This window comes from Phascolarctos cinereus, unplaced genomic scaffold, assembly GCF_003287225.1.
Source record: "Phascolarctos cinereus isolate Bilbo 61053 unplaced genomic scaffold, phaCin_HiC Scaffold_1;HRSCAF=81, whole genome shotgun sequence".
Taxonomy (NCBI): Eukaryota; Metazoa; Chordata; class Mammalia; order Diprotodontia; family Phascolarctidae; genus Phascolarctos; species Phascolarctos cinereus.
The window spans coordinates 191,057,845-191,073,530 of NW_027555514.1; the positions used below are offsets into that span (position 1 = coordinate 191,057,845).

The following is a 15,686-nucleotide window of genomic DNA, read 5'->3' on the forward strand; positions in this document are numbered from 1 at the left end:
AATGTTCAGCTTGCTGGGTTTAAGGTATTTCTTTCATTCTTCCAAGGCAGAAAGAGAGAAACATAATAGTTCACACTTTGAAATGCATTTCTGTGGGTTCAAGTTAGGTAGGGAAATTTTCACCCTAGAGGAAAACGTGAAAGTGATTACTGAGGGTCAGGATGGGAGTGGAGGAGGAAATTGGACTCAAAAATCCCCCTTTTTCTTACTACACGGGTTCTAGGGATCCTGCTCCAGAACCCAACCTCAAGTTACCTTTGTAGATTTAGAGGACACATATGACTCAGTTTAGAGTCACTTGTATTCACTTCAGAAGAAAAACAAAGCAACATAAAGTGGAATTCAGATTTACAGGAAGATTTAAAGTCAAGTGAACAAGCTGATTTTACCTACAGAAGATCAAACTGAGAATAGGAAACTGATGAACAGGTTGAGTCCGGAAGCTCACTTTGGTCAGAAGTTTGTGGTCTTTTGTATATGTGCCATCCTGTTCCAGCTGCTGTCATGATCAGATATCATATCCTGGCTTCACTGCCCTGCTTTGCATCAAACTGCCATTACTTCATTTCCTTAACAAGGCACTCCACCGGATTCTCCATATAAGGATATAAAGCCTCTCTCATTGACTAAGATGGGACTGTACTGTGTTCTGGCATCCTCAGCCCCTAAAAATATCTACTTTAATTCCTGTCAAGAAATTCTATTTGGGTTTAAACTTCAGCATTTACAGAAGAGGAAAGAACTCATTGGTAGCCATTTCTAGGCTAACCAGCAAATTCAGACCTTTTGTTCAAAAAACATTCATTACTTGCCTATGGTGTGTAGGGGGATACATTTTTTTTTTTTAGTGACAGTCTCTACCCTCAAGGATCTTACAACTTCTTTGGTGAGAGGAGGGGAGGACAAATCTTCTAGTCAGTAAGAAAAATGACTTTTGGTTGGGGGAGAAAATATATCCTATTACCAACTAATTCAACTATATTTTTCAGGAACACCACTATAAAGTAAGACACTACTTATACTATTCACATTGTAGAATACAAATGCACAAAGGATTATTATGATGTCTTACACACAGTAGGTGCTCAATAAATGTCCTCAGAGTTCTCTTTGACTTTTTCTTACCTTGGCACTCTATGCTTTGTGAATCTTATTACTGCTTTTAAAGGTACTTGTTCTTTGCACTATTCACTCAGGTCCTTTGGCTGATAGCTAACTAATCTGAAGCCAAGATATGAAGTATGATCATGATGGCAGACTAATCTGAAAACTACCTCGTGCTAATAGGCCACTGAGTGATGATGGGTTAATTTACTCCACCTCCTAAGTAAACTATTTGTATCTTAACTAAGGCCTTCCCTAGATTTAAACTCTAATCAAGAGCTCAACAAATTTGCTTTAGATCTCTTCAAAGAAGAGCATCATATATGCATAAAGAGTTCTCTTAATTTTTACAGATTGGAAAAGTGAGGCACAGAGGAAAAAGATGGAAATTACGTGGTCAAAACTGGAACTGATATCTAACATGTGCAACCACTTAACCCAAATCAACTGAGTTCTATTGTCTCCTAACCTATCTTTCTCCTCAGCTTTTGAGAGTTTCTTTTGATCTGACCCATTAAAGGCAAGAGAGTCTCTGTTTTCAAGCCCCTTCTGTTATACCTACAGCCACGAGGAAGAAGGGTTCAGACTTAAAGGGAAAACCACACCCTCACCATACAACATGAACAGTGTCTGGGCCACTGAACCGTAAATTAAAGATGAATTGGGGAAGGAGGAAATGAAAAAGGGGGCGGAGATAATATAACAGAATATAAGTGACTGCGTCTGCTCTGAGTATCAACACAGGCACAAGAACCCCAGCAAAGGCTACATTTGGGATCTGTCAAGGGATCGTGAACAAGAAAAATGCGAACAAGAGAAGAACTTTCTGGAGAAGAAAACAGTTCCTTGCACATGGAGAGAGGAATTCAAAGTAAGCCAGGTTTTATCTTATTAACTAAAATCTTTTAAGTAGAAATTATAAGAATGAACAAGAGAAGAATGTAGAGAGATTTGTATACATAATGACGTTAACTCAATTAGGAAAATGACAATTGTCTTCTCCTGTCCCCACTGTCATCATCGATATATATATCTTAGGCCTGGGTCCAGACCTGCTTCAGTCAGAGGGATATAGGAAAGCCTTGGAAGAAGATTTATATCTGTGAAAGTGTCTGAGATGTGAGAAAGTTCTAGAAAGGTAGATATTCTCAAGAATGGTCTCAACTCAAATCACCTTGGTTGATTGATTGTTTGTTTGGTTTCTCTTACTACATCCCCGTAATTTTTCCTGATACTTCCACCTGCCCAGCCCAGATGATCATTTCAGCAGATCTGATGCTTCCTATCTCATTAGGTACTATTTCTTTTTTTCCTTACTATTGCCTCCACTTTCGATTAGCTCTCCATTTCTTCTGCCTTTTCAAATGTCCTATGCTCTGTCAGCTTCCTCTATCTGCTTCTAGGAGAAGAGGTGAGCAGAAATCCTGCCTTGCACAGCCACACAGGCAAATGCAATTTGCAGGAAATTGGCATGAAAGAATTGTCTGAATTGGCACCTCCCTGATAGTTTTGAGTTTCATTTTCTTCTTCATCATCATTTATGTCTACATGATATATCTGGATTCTTTCCCCATTCATCCTCTCATTGAGAACCTTTGAATTCACAGCTTCTCCTTCTTCCTCATTGTTTTATTTTTTTCCGTATCTACTTCTTTTATTTCTATCCTTTCCTTTCCCAGACTGTTCTCTTTCTGAAGCTTTTATTCCTTTAGGGTTTTGTTATTTTTATTCATATTTTTGAAAACCTTCTCTTGAAGCTGTCACTCTTTTTCCCTTCTTTCTCCCATCATACCCAGGAGGAACTTAGGAAATTGGGAACAAGGGTGCTACCATATCTAAAACCTATTCAGTCATAGAGCCTATTGTAGGAAGGCTAAAACTGACAAAATTCTCTTAAAGTCTTCAAATATCAAACTGCCGTGTTGTGTAGGGGAATTTCTAGACACTGAATGAGCAGTCCTTGATTGACTGAAGACCATAAGTCAAAACCAAGTTATTCCTGTAAGTCATATCACCATTTCAATGAAGCAGGTATACCAATTCTTTTTAACTCACACTGAGCAGCAAATTATAAAGGAAGAGATGGCTAGGATCACAGGAAGGGAAATACCTGGGGGCCAGCTCAGGAACCCAAACTGACCTGACACAATCAATTGACTGGTGAATCCATAGTCCCTGTCTCCATCTCTTTTTGGCTGTCTAGTTGATCTGGACAATTAGACATCATTCTTGGGGGATTTTATAGAAAATATGTGTGCAAGGGGGATTTTCTTGTCTTTTTTCACTCCTGTTCCGGAAAGGACCTGTAGAAAGTTTCTGAAAGGTTCTCGGAAATGATGTTGGGGATAGTGGGAATTCACCTGTGATATGAGCTGAACTGTGGGTCAAAGTAGCTCAAAACTGAACCATGTAGCCAATGATAAGATCAGTGATGTGCTCCCTGTCACTTTGATCCTTTGCTCATTCACAGTTACTGCAGCTGAGCTGACACGGGTTGGAAAGAGGAGGGGGATGAAGGGAAGCATTCAAGTGGTTGACGACGTGCTATGAAATCTAGTCTGACATTGTGGTTAGAGAGGCAACAGTGTCAGTGGTGATCAGAAGGTGAGAAATGAAACCAACCCAAAAAGAACTCTGAAACTGTTAATGTACAGTCTGAAAGCTACATCCAGTGATGCAGCCCATGTAGGAGTGGGAAAGAAATACCAACCTAGAGAGGCTCAGAGAAGATAGAATTACACAGGACAGAAGTGACAGTAATCCTATAAAATGAGAGTAATAACACCTGCACAACCAAATTCACAGGATTCTTTTGAGGATTAAATAAGATAATGTATAAAAAGGTACTATGGAAACCAAAACGCACTATATAAATGTTAGCTGCAATTTTTCACCTATGTGTGGGTATAGACAGAAAAACAAACACACCCCAAGGAAGCAACAGTTCATGTTCATCCATGGTGAAAGCTGAACATTCAGGGAGATGCATTTTGAAGCTGTAATAACAATGAGAAAAAACCAACAACACTAAATAAAAACCATCACTGAAAAAAACCACTGTGATTTCCAGAAATGTTGCCTACTGACTTGTGATTTTCAGTTACAGAAATCATCCGCAGAGGTAAAACTCACTTCAACTTAATTCAGCAAGCATTTATTAAGTGCCTGTTTAATGGTTTATAACAACTTATTTTTAAATAATATGAATTTTAATAATTGATTAAGTGCCTTCTTAAGCAAGGTACTTGGGATACAAAGCCAGAACAAACTAGCTAACAAACCGCCAAAACAGTCCCTGCCCTGAAAAGACTTACATCCATTGGGAGCCATACTTGCACAAAGATAAGTGAATTCAGGTAGACTCAAATAACCAAATGCAAATGTGATCCTACCTGTCTGGAAGCTCCCTCCAAAGATGTAGATTATAGTTCATCCATGCCAGCTCATCGTATGGGATTCTTGTCCATTTCCTCTCATAAATCTGCCATAAGGGCTCCACTCAGAGTCGTTGGAGGGCTACTTCCTCACTTTATCTTGATGTTGAGTGGACCACTCTAGCTTTATTACAGAAAGAAAGAGCATTGGTATTAAAGGGGTAGGGGCCAGGGAAAATCATGTATTTAAAGTAAGACCACTCAGGTTCAAATCCTGGTATAATTCCTAAATTATAAATTCAGGATAATCATAATCACTACTTGCCTCATGGAGCTAATGTGAAAAAAAGTGCTATACAAATGTTAAAGTGCCATATAAGTGTTGTTTTAAAACATTATCAGTAAAAAGATTTTTTTTTTAATTTTAGAGACTTCAGTGTTTCACCTGTTTAAAAAATTAGGAACAGTTTCTTTGGTTGAATGCAACAGGGTTTAGAGTATGGTGGCCAGTCAGGAAATATTAAATTCCATTAGACTAGTTGACCTTTTGTGCTATTCATTATAGTAAACAGCTCAATGATATAGACCATAGCACATTACAAAACAACCACTGAAGTCTTCTTTGTAGATTTGGGTTTTAAAGAGACCTTCTATCTTCCCCAAAAGAATAAAAAAATATATAGCCAGTCTAATCTTTTCCTAAACCTAGAGCTGGCATGGGTATTTGGGTCTACCTGAATTTATGTATCTTTGTGCAAGCATGACTGCCATTAAGTCTTTTCAGGGCAGGGGCTGTTTTGGTGGTTTGTTCGCTAGTTTATTCTGGCTTTGTATCCTCAGTACCTTGCTTAAAGAGGCACTTAATTATTAAAATTAATATTATTTAAAAATAAGTTGTTAGTGAATTAGAGTCTTGTCTGACTCCCTTTATTTTTGTCCAAATGCCTTTTCAAGAATCTTCTCAATCCCAGACACCAAAAAACAGATAAGTAAATTAGCTAGTTAGGCCAGGAGCCACAGGGGGCATGTCATTTATCAGTGACATGTTAGATGCCCAGAGCATCAATTGCTTTCGTGACTTGGCTGATCATTGATTTCCTTTCTTTCAGAACAGACCAGGAATTCCATGATGACCACTAAGTCAGATGGCTCCCTACAAGTTCCTGTTCCATGTGCTGTTCTCACTGTCGTCATTATTGTCATTTTGGTCATGACAATAATTGCCTTGTCAGGTGGGTGAGCACTTTTTGGATTCAGTTATAGCCCCTTTCCTACAGCGACTTCCTAGTTATCCAGAATGATTAAAGAATGAGTTGTTTGGGTGAATGAATGAATGGATGATTAAACAGTTTTATTAAGGGTGCATTAATTTTGTGTTAAGCACTGTACTAAATTTTGGGGATATGAATATAAAAAAGATATTCTCTGCACTCAAGAAAATTACACTCTAGCAGGGGGAGACATGGTGACCAGGGAAAGTTATTTTGGGTTGGAACAAACTGCATGTATTCCCTTTTTCCCATTTACTACCTGAAATCTTTGGTCAGAGACACTACGCAGAACATTATTTTGGGGGCAAAGGGGAATAACATCCTTATGTCACTGGACAGAGGGTTATTTGCCCCTTATTCCTATGAGGGAACACTCTGATCAATCCTACTCTTCATTTTATCACTTAGCACAGCAAACAGGCCATATGGTTCCATAGAGGTATATATTATTACTGTAAAAATATGTAATGACTCTATTTGCAGTGGGCCAATACAACTGTCCTGGAAAATATGTCAAAGAAAATACATCTCCATCGGTGACATCGATGCCCTTGGGTCTTCCTGCTTCCTCATGCCCACATTCCTGGATTGGATACCAAGGCAAATGTTACATCTTTTCCAACACTACAGGGAGCTGGTCCATCAGCCAAAATGCCTGCTCTTCCCATGATTCAACTCTTGCCCAGATCGACTCTAAGAAAGACCTGGTAAGACTTTGCTATATGAAAATAGGGATTTTAAAATGTTAGAGTTGTTTTTTTTTTAAATCATTCTTGTTTGTGGATACACACAGTTTCCCTGTGAAGGAAGATTTTGCATGTTGCTTCTCCATTAGACCGTAGGCTCCTTGAAAGCCAGGATTGTTTTTTTGTTTTTGCCTTTTTTGTAATCCTAGTTATAGAACAGTGCTTGGCACATAACAAATGCTTAATAAATGCTAGTTGGCTGATCATGTCACTTATAGAGAAGCAGAATCACAAGAACACACAAGATTAAGTAAAACACTGGAAAATGGGCTTTTAATTGATCACTCTACAAGTATTTTTTTAAGTGTCTGCTATGTACCAGGGACTGTGCTAGGCATTATAGAATATAAAGACAAAATATGAAACAGTCTCTGCCCTCAAGGAGCTTACATTTTATAGGGAGAGAGAAGATGGACCATTCAACATGTACACATGCAGGCAATATGCAAAATATATAATAGAATACCTACAATGCAATTTAAGAGAAGTGGTACCAACAGTTGGGGATATCAGGAAAAGCCTCATCCAGGAGATGGGATGGTTTTGAGCTGAGCATTGAAGGAAAACTAGGGATTCTAAGAGGTAGAAGTGAGGAGATACTGCATCCCAGGCCCTGAATCAAAATCTCATCATTTTACATTTGCAGAAACTGAGGCCTGAGTGGAAAAGTGACTTGTCAGTGTTTACATAGCTCCTAATTGGTAGCTAAAATTCAAGTTCAGATCCTTTTAACACAGATCCAGTGCTCTTTACAGAATTCTCTAGCTGCCCTCCATTTGTTTTGTCTTATATGCCAAGGGACAAGATCATAGGCTTTAAGTTAATGGTCTATTGGTAATTATATTACACCCTCTCCCCCCTTTAATTACAATTTCCTCCTCCTGTCATTTTGGCTTAAGTTTCATTCTTTTAGCATAGCTCTTCGATCCTTGTCAAAAAATACATATTACCCTTGGAAAGGTAACACTTTAAGCCATATATTAGCCATTTGCATTTAAGTGTGAAGAAAATACGTGAGAGCAGTTCATAGATAAAGATGGAGCAAGAAAGGATTAAGGTATGATTGATGAGGAGCACCACAAAACCTTGGAAGGAATTGGGAAAGAAGCCAGGATAGGAAGACTGGACACACCAGAGACAAACTCTGCTATCTTCATAATTTGACCAATGCCTTAGTGTTCCTAATTTCTAAATACTGGCTATGTCCTGGCCTTATGAAGAGTTGGTCAAATGCACCAAGGTTCAACGTGCAGTGGCCAGTCAGTAAATATTATTAAATTCTGCTAGACTGTTTGACTCTTTGCAGTGCTCATTACAGTAGATAGCTCAATGTTATGGGCTCCAAAAATAAGAATTAACTCCCCTTTGTCATTATTATGATTGCAAGGTGTGAACACCCTGTGTTCACGGTATACACTGAAAAGATCACTCCAGTATTTGGGAGGGAGGATTTCATATGAAATCAACCTGTTTCTCAATTACACACCTACTTGGAGTATAAAACAATGGCTTCCCATGTGCTTTCTTCAAGATTTTTCTCAAACGATATGCGGGCAATGTTGAGCACTGGATTGGACTGAGAAATGAAACAGGCCGGGCATGGCAATGGACAAATGGCAAAGAATTCAGTGGCTGGTGAGTTCTAAGATGGAAATCCATTCTATCATTGCGGGGGCTGAGAAGAATAAATGGGAAACCATTTCCTTTTCCTTTTCCAAAGCATTATTCTGAACAAGATTTTGATTTCTTAAAGAAAAAAAAAGAGATTGAAGCTATTCCATTCCATGTATATATGTTCAACATCCACCTACTTCATAGAGTCGTCTATGAAATGATGGGATTGGACCAGATGTATCCTCTACGGTCTCTACTAGCTCTAAATCTAAGATTTGGGGGAGGCAATCAGGGTTAAGTGACTTGCCCAGGGTCACACAGAGAGTAAGTATCTGAGGCCATATTTGAACTCAGGTCCTCCTGACTCTAGGGCCAGTGCTCTGTGCACTATGGCGCCACCTAGCTGATCTAAGATCTTATAAATTTTTAGAGCTGAAATGAGGCCAGTAAAGGGACGGGATTTATCCACCTTCCACATCTGTGTCTTTGTATAGGTCTTTCTCCAGCCCTAGAATGTTCTTCCTCCTCTCTTAGAACCCCTATCAATCTGCAAGGATCACTTCAAATGTCAGTTCCTTGCAATATATAGGAGCATCAGGCCTGGAGTCAGGAAGACTCATCTTCTTGAGTTCAAATCTGACTTCAGACACTTCCTAGCTGTTTGACCCTGAGAAAGTCACTTAACCCTCTTTGCCTCAGTTTCCTCATTTGTAAAATGAGCTAGAGAAGTAAATGGCAAACCACTCCAGTATCTTTGCCAAGAAAACCTCAAATGAGGTCATGAAGGGTCAGACACAACTGAAAAATGACTGAATGAAGAGTTGATAAGGATTTCAAATAGACTCCCATACGTGTGAATGGAGAGAACCATCACAGATGTAAGACTTGTGGTGGTAGATTAATTGTATCTGGGGAGATGGGAGGCAGAAACAGAGGAGCTGAGGATGATTCCAAGGTTTGGACCCTGAGTGACTGGTGACATTACCCTTGGAAAACGTGGTTGAACTGAATTTGTTTCTTTAGCAAAAAGAAATTTAACATTTTTAGAGATCTTTCATAAGTTTGTGATACAGCTCATATTAGTTCAGGTGATGAGAAATTAAAATTTCCATCTGTTATGCCAGATAAAACAATTCAATACTTCAAATCCATTTCTATCCCTTTCCTTCAAGGGTATGGGAAGGGAATAAGCATTTATATAGCACCTACTATGTGCCAAGCACTATGCTTAACACACTTTACACATATTATCTCATCTGATCCTCACAACAACCCTGGGAGGTAGGTGCTGTTATTGTCTCCATTTTACAGTTGAGGAAATTGAGGCAGAGTTTAAGTGACTAGCCAAGAATCACATAACTAGTAAGTGTCTAAGGCTGTATTTTAGCTCAAGATTTCTTTTTTTAGTTATCAAAATATTTTTAATTCATTCATTTATTTTTAGTTTTCAACAATCACTTCCATTAGCTTTTGAGTTTTAAATTTTCTCCCTCTCCCTTCTACCTCCCTCCCCAAGGTGGCGTGCAATCTGATATAGGCTCTACATATACATTCCTATTAAACATATTTTCACACTAGGCACGTTGTAAAGAAGAATTAGAACCAAAAGGAGGAACCACAAGAAAAAAGAAACAAAACAAAATAGAAGTAAAAAAAGAGCAAATAGTATGCTTTGATCTGCATTCAAACTCCATACTTCTTTCTCTGGATGTCAATAGCATTTTCCATCATGTAGCTCAAGACTTCTTGGCTCTAGGCCCAGTGATCTATACATTGTACTACCTAGCTGCCTCAAAGGATGGATAGTCCTCTCCTCATTTTCTTCAATGGTCTGATCACTAGTTTGTTTTTTGAAATGCCTCTGTTGCCATAAAGCTCCCTTTGCGGCTGATGCTAATTCTGGCCTTCTTTCATCTGTTATAGGTTCAACCTCACGGGATCAGGGAACTGTGCATACCTTAGAAATACTGAGGTTAGCAGCATCAACTGCCAGAAAGAGCTACACTGGATCTGTAGCAAACCAATCAAACACTGAGAGTACATTATTGTGGATGTGATTGAAACTCAAGGAAACTAGTCTCTCGGTGGGTTTGCTTACTCCATGTAAGAATTTCTCCTTAAAGACGTCCATTCTCTTCTCTATTGGTAAGAGACTTGGGAAATCTCTTGAGTCATTTGGAAAGCTCTAGAGGGACCAGTCTTTACCAAGTTTCCCTGATATTGGTAGATATACCTGAGCACACTAAGATGCTTGATGAGATGACTCTCTAGGACATGGCTAAAGACTGCTTTGCTATAAAAGCCCAGCTACTTAAGCTGAGATGTCTCTGGATGGAAATGACTTATAAGATATCATCACTATCAGATCAAGAACCAGAGGATGATGACCAGATAGCTATATGAACGAGCACTTGCTGAATGCAATAGAGCGAATTAAGGAAGAAGGGAAGTAAGAAGATGAAAAAATCCAACAACTTTAGCAACAGCTTGCTACAAGGCTTAAGTGCTACCAAAATGCTAAAGGGAAAACATGTACACACACACACACACACACACACACACACACACACACACACACGCATCTAATAAATGCACACAAACATCTTGGAGAATTTCTCCTGCAGAGATTTCTAGCAGCCACCCCATGCCCAGAGCCCGTACCTAGAGAAAATTAATAAAGTGGATGGATTCTCAGGCAGCAGTGAAAACCTCTTATAGGACCAGGGTAATCCAGTTCGTGTTCAAAGTTCTAGGAGGAGAAGATGAGGAGATTTTGGTTTGGGAGATTTCTGTGGTCATGGAAAGTTTGGATCAAGTCCAGGAAGTCATTTTAAAGAAGAATCTGATGGATAATGGAAGTGGTCTTAGATTTGGAGGTGTTTACAATGGAGATGGAGGGCTAAATGACTATTTTCAAAGTGGTCCTAGTTATGGAGGAGACTAACCTCTAAATAGTTTTCTCTCTCTAAACCAAAGATAAAATAAGGACACTCATCATGTGCCCAATTGTCTGAAAAATGAATTAATTCAATACTTGCTTTCTGTCCATCTGGTACCCATGGTGAAGAAACACTGAAAAGACAATAATAAGCCTTGAATATTAAATATTAGAAACTTCAAGAAGAAAAATAACAACAACAACAAAAGCCATGACGTGTAGGCTACTGGCCTTTTCCTTCTTTAGTGCTGAAACACCAAGATGAAGGCTGCCTTTCAAAGACCTTACATGTTGCTATTAAATACAGGCTATCATCTCAACATATATTTCCTGGGAAAGAAATGGAGTGTCCTGGGGAACCCTGTAATGAAGAAGCATAGACTAATTTCTGTGAGCCAGAAAATCTTATAGTCATATTAATTAAGCATCACTCCTAAGGAGGAAGAGTTAACTTTAAAAAAAATTCTAGATGGAACTTGGTGGAGCAGTAGATGGAGTGTTGGGCATTGTCACAAAGATCTGAATTCACGTCCTGTCTCAGTAATTAGCTATGTGATCTTGGGCAAGTCACTTCACTTCTCAGCTTGAGTTTTCTCATCTGTAAAATGAGGGAGTTAGATTAAAAAACTTCTAGGGTTCCTTTAAATCTATGATCCTATGCACTTTATGTTTCTATAGTGCCTTTGTTAAGCATAATATTCTAAAACAGCACGGAGACTGAATTCAAAATTATTTATTATTTGCTGACCATTTGGTAACATTGCACAAAATGAAGGAGTTTCTGTGTGAATATAACCTGAATGTAAATATCTGGAGATGTGGTAATTGTCATCCCCTCTCACTGCTCCTCCCCCTCAAAAAATTGTATTTCCAAAGACACGGGGTTCAAATGCAGTTTGCACCTCTTTAAATACATTTTCTTTGTTTTTTACTGATAAATATGATATTAAGCTGAAGAGGATTTATCTTTGTCTCTCTTACTGTCTCTCTCTATATGTCTGTCTCTCTGTCTCTTTTGTCTCTATCTCTCAAAGTCTGTCAGTAGACTAAGAGGGGCAAATTGACTTATAATATCATTTCAATCTCTAATTTCTATGTTTTTGTTAAACATTGAAGGGTTTATTTTCTTTACTCAATTATTAAAATGAATCAGTGATCTCATTCATATGAAACCTCAACTTTGCTGAAAAATCCATACAATCCTTTTCCTTTGATAGCTAGGCTTATATTTATAGTATTGTGCAGAGATAAGGAATAGGAGAAAAGGATGGAATCTGTTTGTAATAGATAAGAGTGCTGAAAAATGTGCAATATATGACATAGCTATTTCTAAACTGATAGGAAAGAAAAACTGATTGTTTAAAGCTGAGAAAAATAAATTTCTTCAGCTGATGATACATATGACCTGCTCAGATCAATGCTTCTATGTGCAATACTACATGTGAATTGTTTTTGTTTTGTTTTGTTTTGGTTTTTTGTCTCCAAACAAAGTGTTTGGGCAGTCAAATGTCAGTGTTAAACAGTCTTTCAAAAATAAATGGAAACTACTGACAATGAATTGATTCTGACTTCATATTATTGTAAGCTATCAGTTATCTGAATTTCTATCAAGTATAAAACCTATCAATAACATTCCCTTATATGCATAAGAATATGCTTAAGAATGCTTCCACATATTATCTCATTTTATCCTCAGCAACCTGTGAGTTTATTAATTTAGCTATTGAGATGTTCACTCATATTCTAATAGAGGAGACAACATGTAAACTAGGGATATACAAGACATTTAGGCTAGATGAAAGGTAATCTCGGAGGGGAAGGCGCTAGCAGATGGAGAGAGGGACATCTTATTATTAAGCAATGATAAGGATAAGAATCACACAGGAGACAAGGCCTGGATGGGATACTAAGCACCAATCTAGGAATTAGCCATATCATTCTTACTGATTGTTCACATCCTGAACCAAATCATCATTCATGGAAGAGGTAGGTTAGAAAAAGCCTGTTATTTTTATTTTTATTTTCATTTTTCATTTCATTTTATTTTTTCATTAAAAATTTTTTTTAATAAAGATACATATCTCCCAGTGATGAAATTATCAAAACAGATCAGCAAATATTCTGGAACATACAGTTTTAGGGATTTGCCTGGGGAAAAGTTTTATGGTAAAAGATAAGTGACCTGCTTTGGGGTGTGGGCTAGGGGGGTGCAGTCACACAGTCAGAATGTATCAGAAAGGAATTTAATGTAGGTCTTTTGACTCCATTATTCTACCATTCTTACCATAATTCCATGTTGTGTCATTGATAATAAATACTAATTCCCCCCCCCACACACAACTAGCAAAGACACTTAAGCAATTATTCAAAAATTATTCAGTTTAACCAAATTGTATTTATATCAGAGTCACAAGGATGGCTGTGATTAGGAAGACAACGTAATTATAAAAACAACAAAATCAACCAAAACACAAGATTATATCAATAGATCCAGAAAAGACATCACTGTATCAAGAGATTTTCATTTCATCAATATGCAAACTCTCTCTGCCAACCCAGTTTACAACCTCTTCGTAACTTAGTCATCAAAAGTTGCCTGAGGCTTGGAGCCCTTAAGTAATATACCATTAATCACACAGATAGAAAACATAAACAATGTCTACCATACCCTTCTCTCGAGGATGCACAAAAGTGTTTTAAAAATACATAACTTTAAACATTTTTTACAAATGTTAAAAAAAAAGTTTAGAATGTCTCAATATTAAAAAAAATTATCAAAAATCAAGATTTAACATTATTTTTAGGGCAGTGGATAGAATTTTAGGCCTAGAGTCAGGAAGACTGAGTTCAACTCCAGCCTCAGACACGACCCTGGGCAAGTCACTTAACCCTGTTTGCTTCAGTTTTCTTCTCTGTAAAATGAGCTAGAGAAGGAAATGGCAGAACACTCCAGTATCTCTGCCAAGAAAACTCCAAATGGGTGAGCAAAGAGTAGGAAATGACTGAAAAACAACTGAACAACAAAACGTTAATTTTAATAGAGGAAAATTTCCCCAAAAGTTTAGAGTTGAAACAAAGATGATACCTCTCTTTTCTACTATTTAACATAGTGATCAAAATTCTAGCTAGCATAACAAAACAAGAGAAAGAAATTAGAGGAATTAAGGAAAATGTGTTGACAAAGAGGAGACCAAATCATGGCACATATAGATCTGACACTTGCTTGGAAAATCATTAAGAAGCAATGAAGGAACTAATTGAGGTGAATAATAGCTTGCTCAAGGTAACAGAACATCAAAGGAGACAGTATATAAGCTTCTTCTGGGCAGAAATTGTTTTCATGCTTGGCTGCATATACCTACCTTCTAACACAATGACTGCCACATAGTAGGCTAATTGAATTCTAGTCAAATTGAATTGAATTAAATCACAATACTCATTAATATTTTTGCATATTACTAAAACAAACAGGAAAAACAGAGAAAAATTTCATATAACTACAAACTGTATATCATATCTGTGATATAGCTGCCAAGACACACACAGTACTTGTGTAAATATAGCTACAAAATAATATTTACAAAAATAAAGGAAAATCCAAGCAATTAGAGAGATATTAAAAGGTAACAGCAGGATCTTGCAAATACAATAAAAAATGATACTGCCTAATTTAATCTACAGGATTTGTGCCATGCCAGTAAAACTACCAAGCAGATACTTTATGGAACTTACTGTTGTTCAGTCCTTTCAGTCATGTCTGACTCCTTGTGACCTCATTTGGGGTTTTCTTGGCAAAGATATTGGGGTGATTTGCTACTTCTTTCTCCAGCTCATTTTGTAGATGAAGAATTGAGGCAAACAGGGTTAAGTGACTTGCCCAGGGTCAGTGTCTGAGGCCAGATCTGAACTGAAGAAGATGAGTCTTCCAAACTCCAGGAACAGCACTCTATCCACTGTGTCACCTGGCTACCCTTACTTTATAGACCTAGACAACATAATGATAATTCCAAATAAAATAACAAAAAGTCAATAATTTCAAGGAAAATAATAAAATAAAATAGTAATAAAGAGGTTTAGCATTTCTAGATCTCAAATAATATTACAAATCAGTAATTATCAAACTATTTGGTATTGGTTAAAAAATAGAAAAATATTCAGTAGAATATTAACAGGATTTTATTAAGCTTAGGGTAGGAAACAGAATTTCATCATAAAAAGTTATAAAAAGGCCATTTTGGCTGGACCTCAGGTGTACAAAGGGAAGTAATGTGTAATAAGGCTAGAAAGGTAGGTGCTACCAAGTGGTGGAGTGGTTTAACTGCCAAAAAGAATTTAATTAATTAATTAATTAATTAATTAATTTTACTGTTTAAGTTCTACAGAGCATTGGGGTTTATTGGAGATTAGTATACACATAGCCAGATCCGCACTATATCATTTTGGCATTTATGTGGGGGATTAATTGAAGAAAGGAGAGACTTAAGATGGAGAAACCAGTTAGGAGTCTATTTTTCAGGTGAGAGGGAATGAGAATCTCAACTAGGGTGATGGCTGTGTCATTGAAGAGAAGGGAAATAGAGGATATATGTGATAAATGTTGGGGATGTAGAAGTGACAAGATCTGGCAGCTGATTAAATA

The 15,686-nt window shown here is 37.5% G+C and overlaps 1 protein-coding gene across 2 annotated transcripts; it reads left to right on the forward strand.

Annotated features, from left to right (window-relative positions):
• Positions 1 to 1,432: 1,432 nt before the first annotated feature.
• On the forward strand, positions 1,433 to 12,605 carry LOC110218757 (early activation antigen CD69-like). 2 transcript variants are annotated; one of them, XM_021001708.2, is made up of 6 exons: positions 1,433 to 1,975; positions 3,575 to 3,708; positions 5,588 to 5,710; positions 6,233 to 6,456; positions 8,027 to 8,130; positions 10,033 to 12,605. In XM_021001708.2, the coding sequence occupies exons 3-6, from the start codon at positions 5,605 to 5,607 to the stop codon at positions 10,142 to 10,144; spliced, it is 546 nt and encodes a 181-aa protein (XP_020857367.1). In that variant the 5' UTR covers positions 1,433 to 1,975; positions 3,575 to 3,708; positions 5,588 to 5,604; the 3' UTR covers positions 10,145 to 12,605. The 2 variants fall into 2 exon arrangements, with proteins under 2 accessions (XP_020857367.1, XP_020857366.1); XM_021001707.2 differs by lacking the exon at positions 3,575 to 3,708 and having other exon boundaries at positions 1,436 to 1,975.
• Positions 12,606 to 15,686: the final 3,081 nt, after the last annotated feature.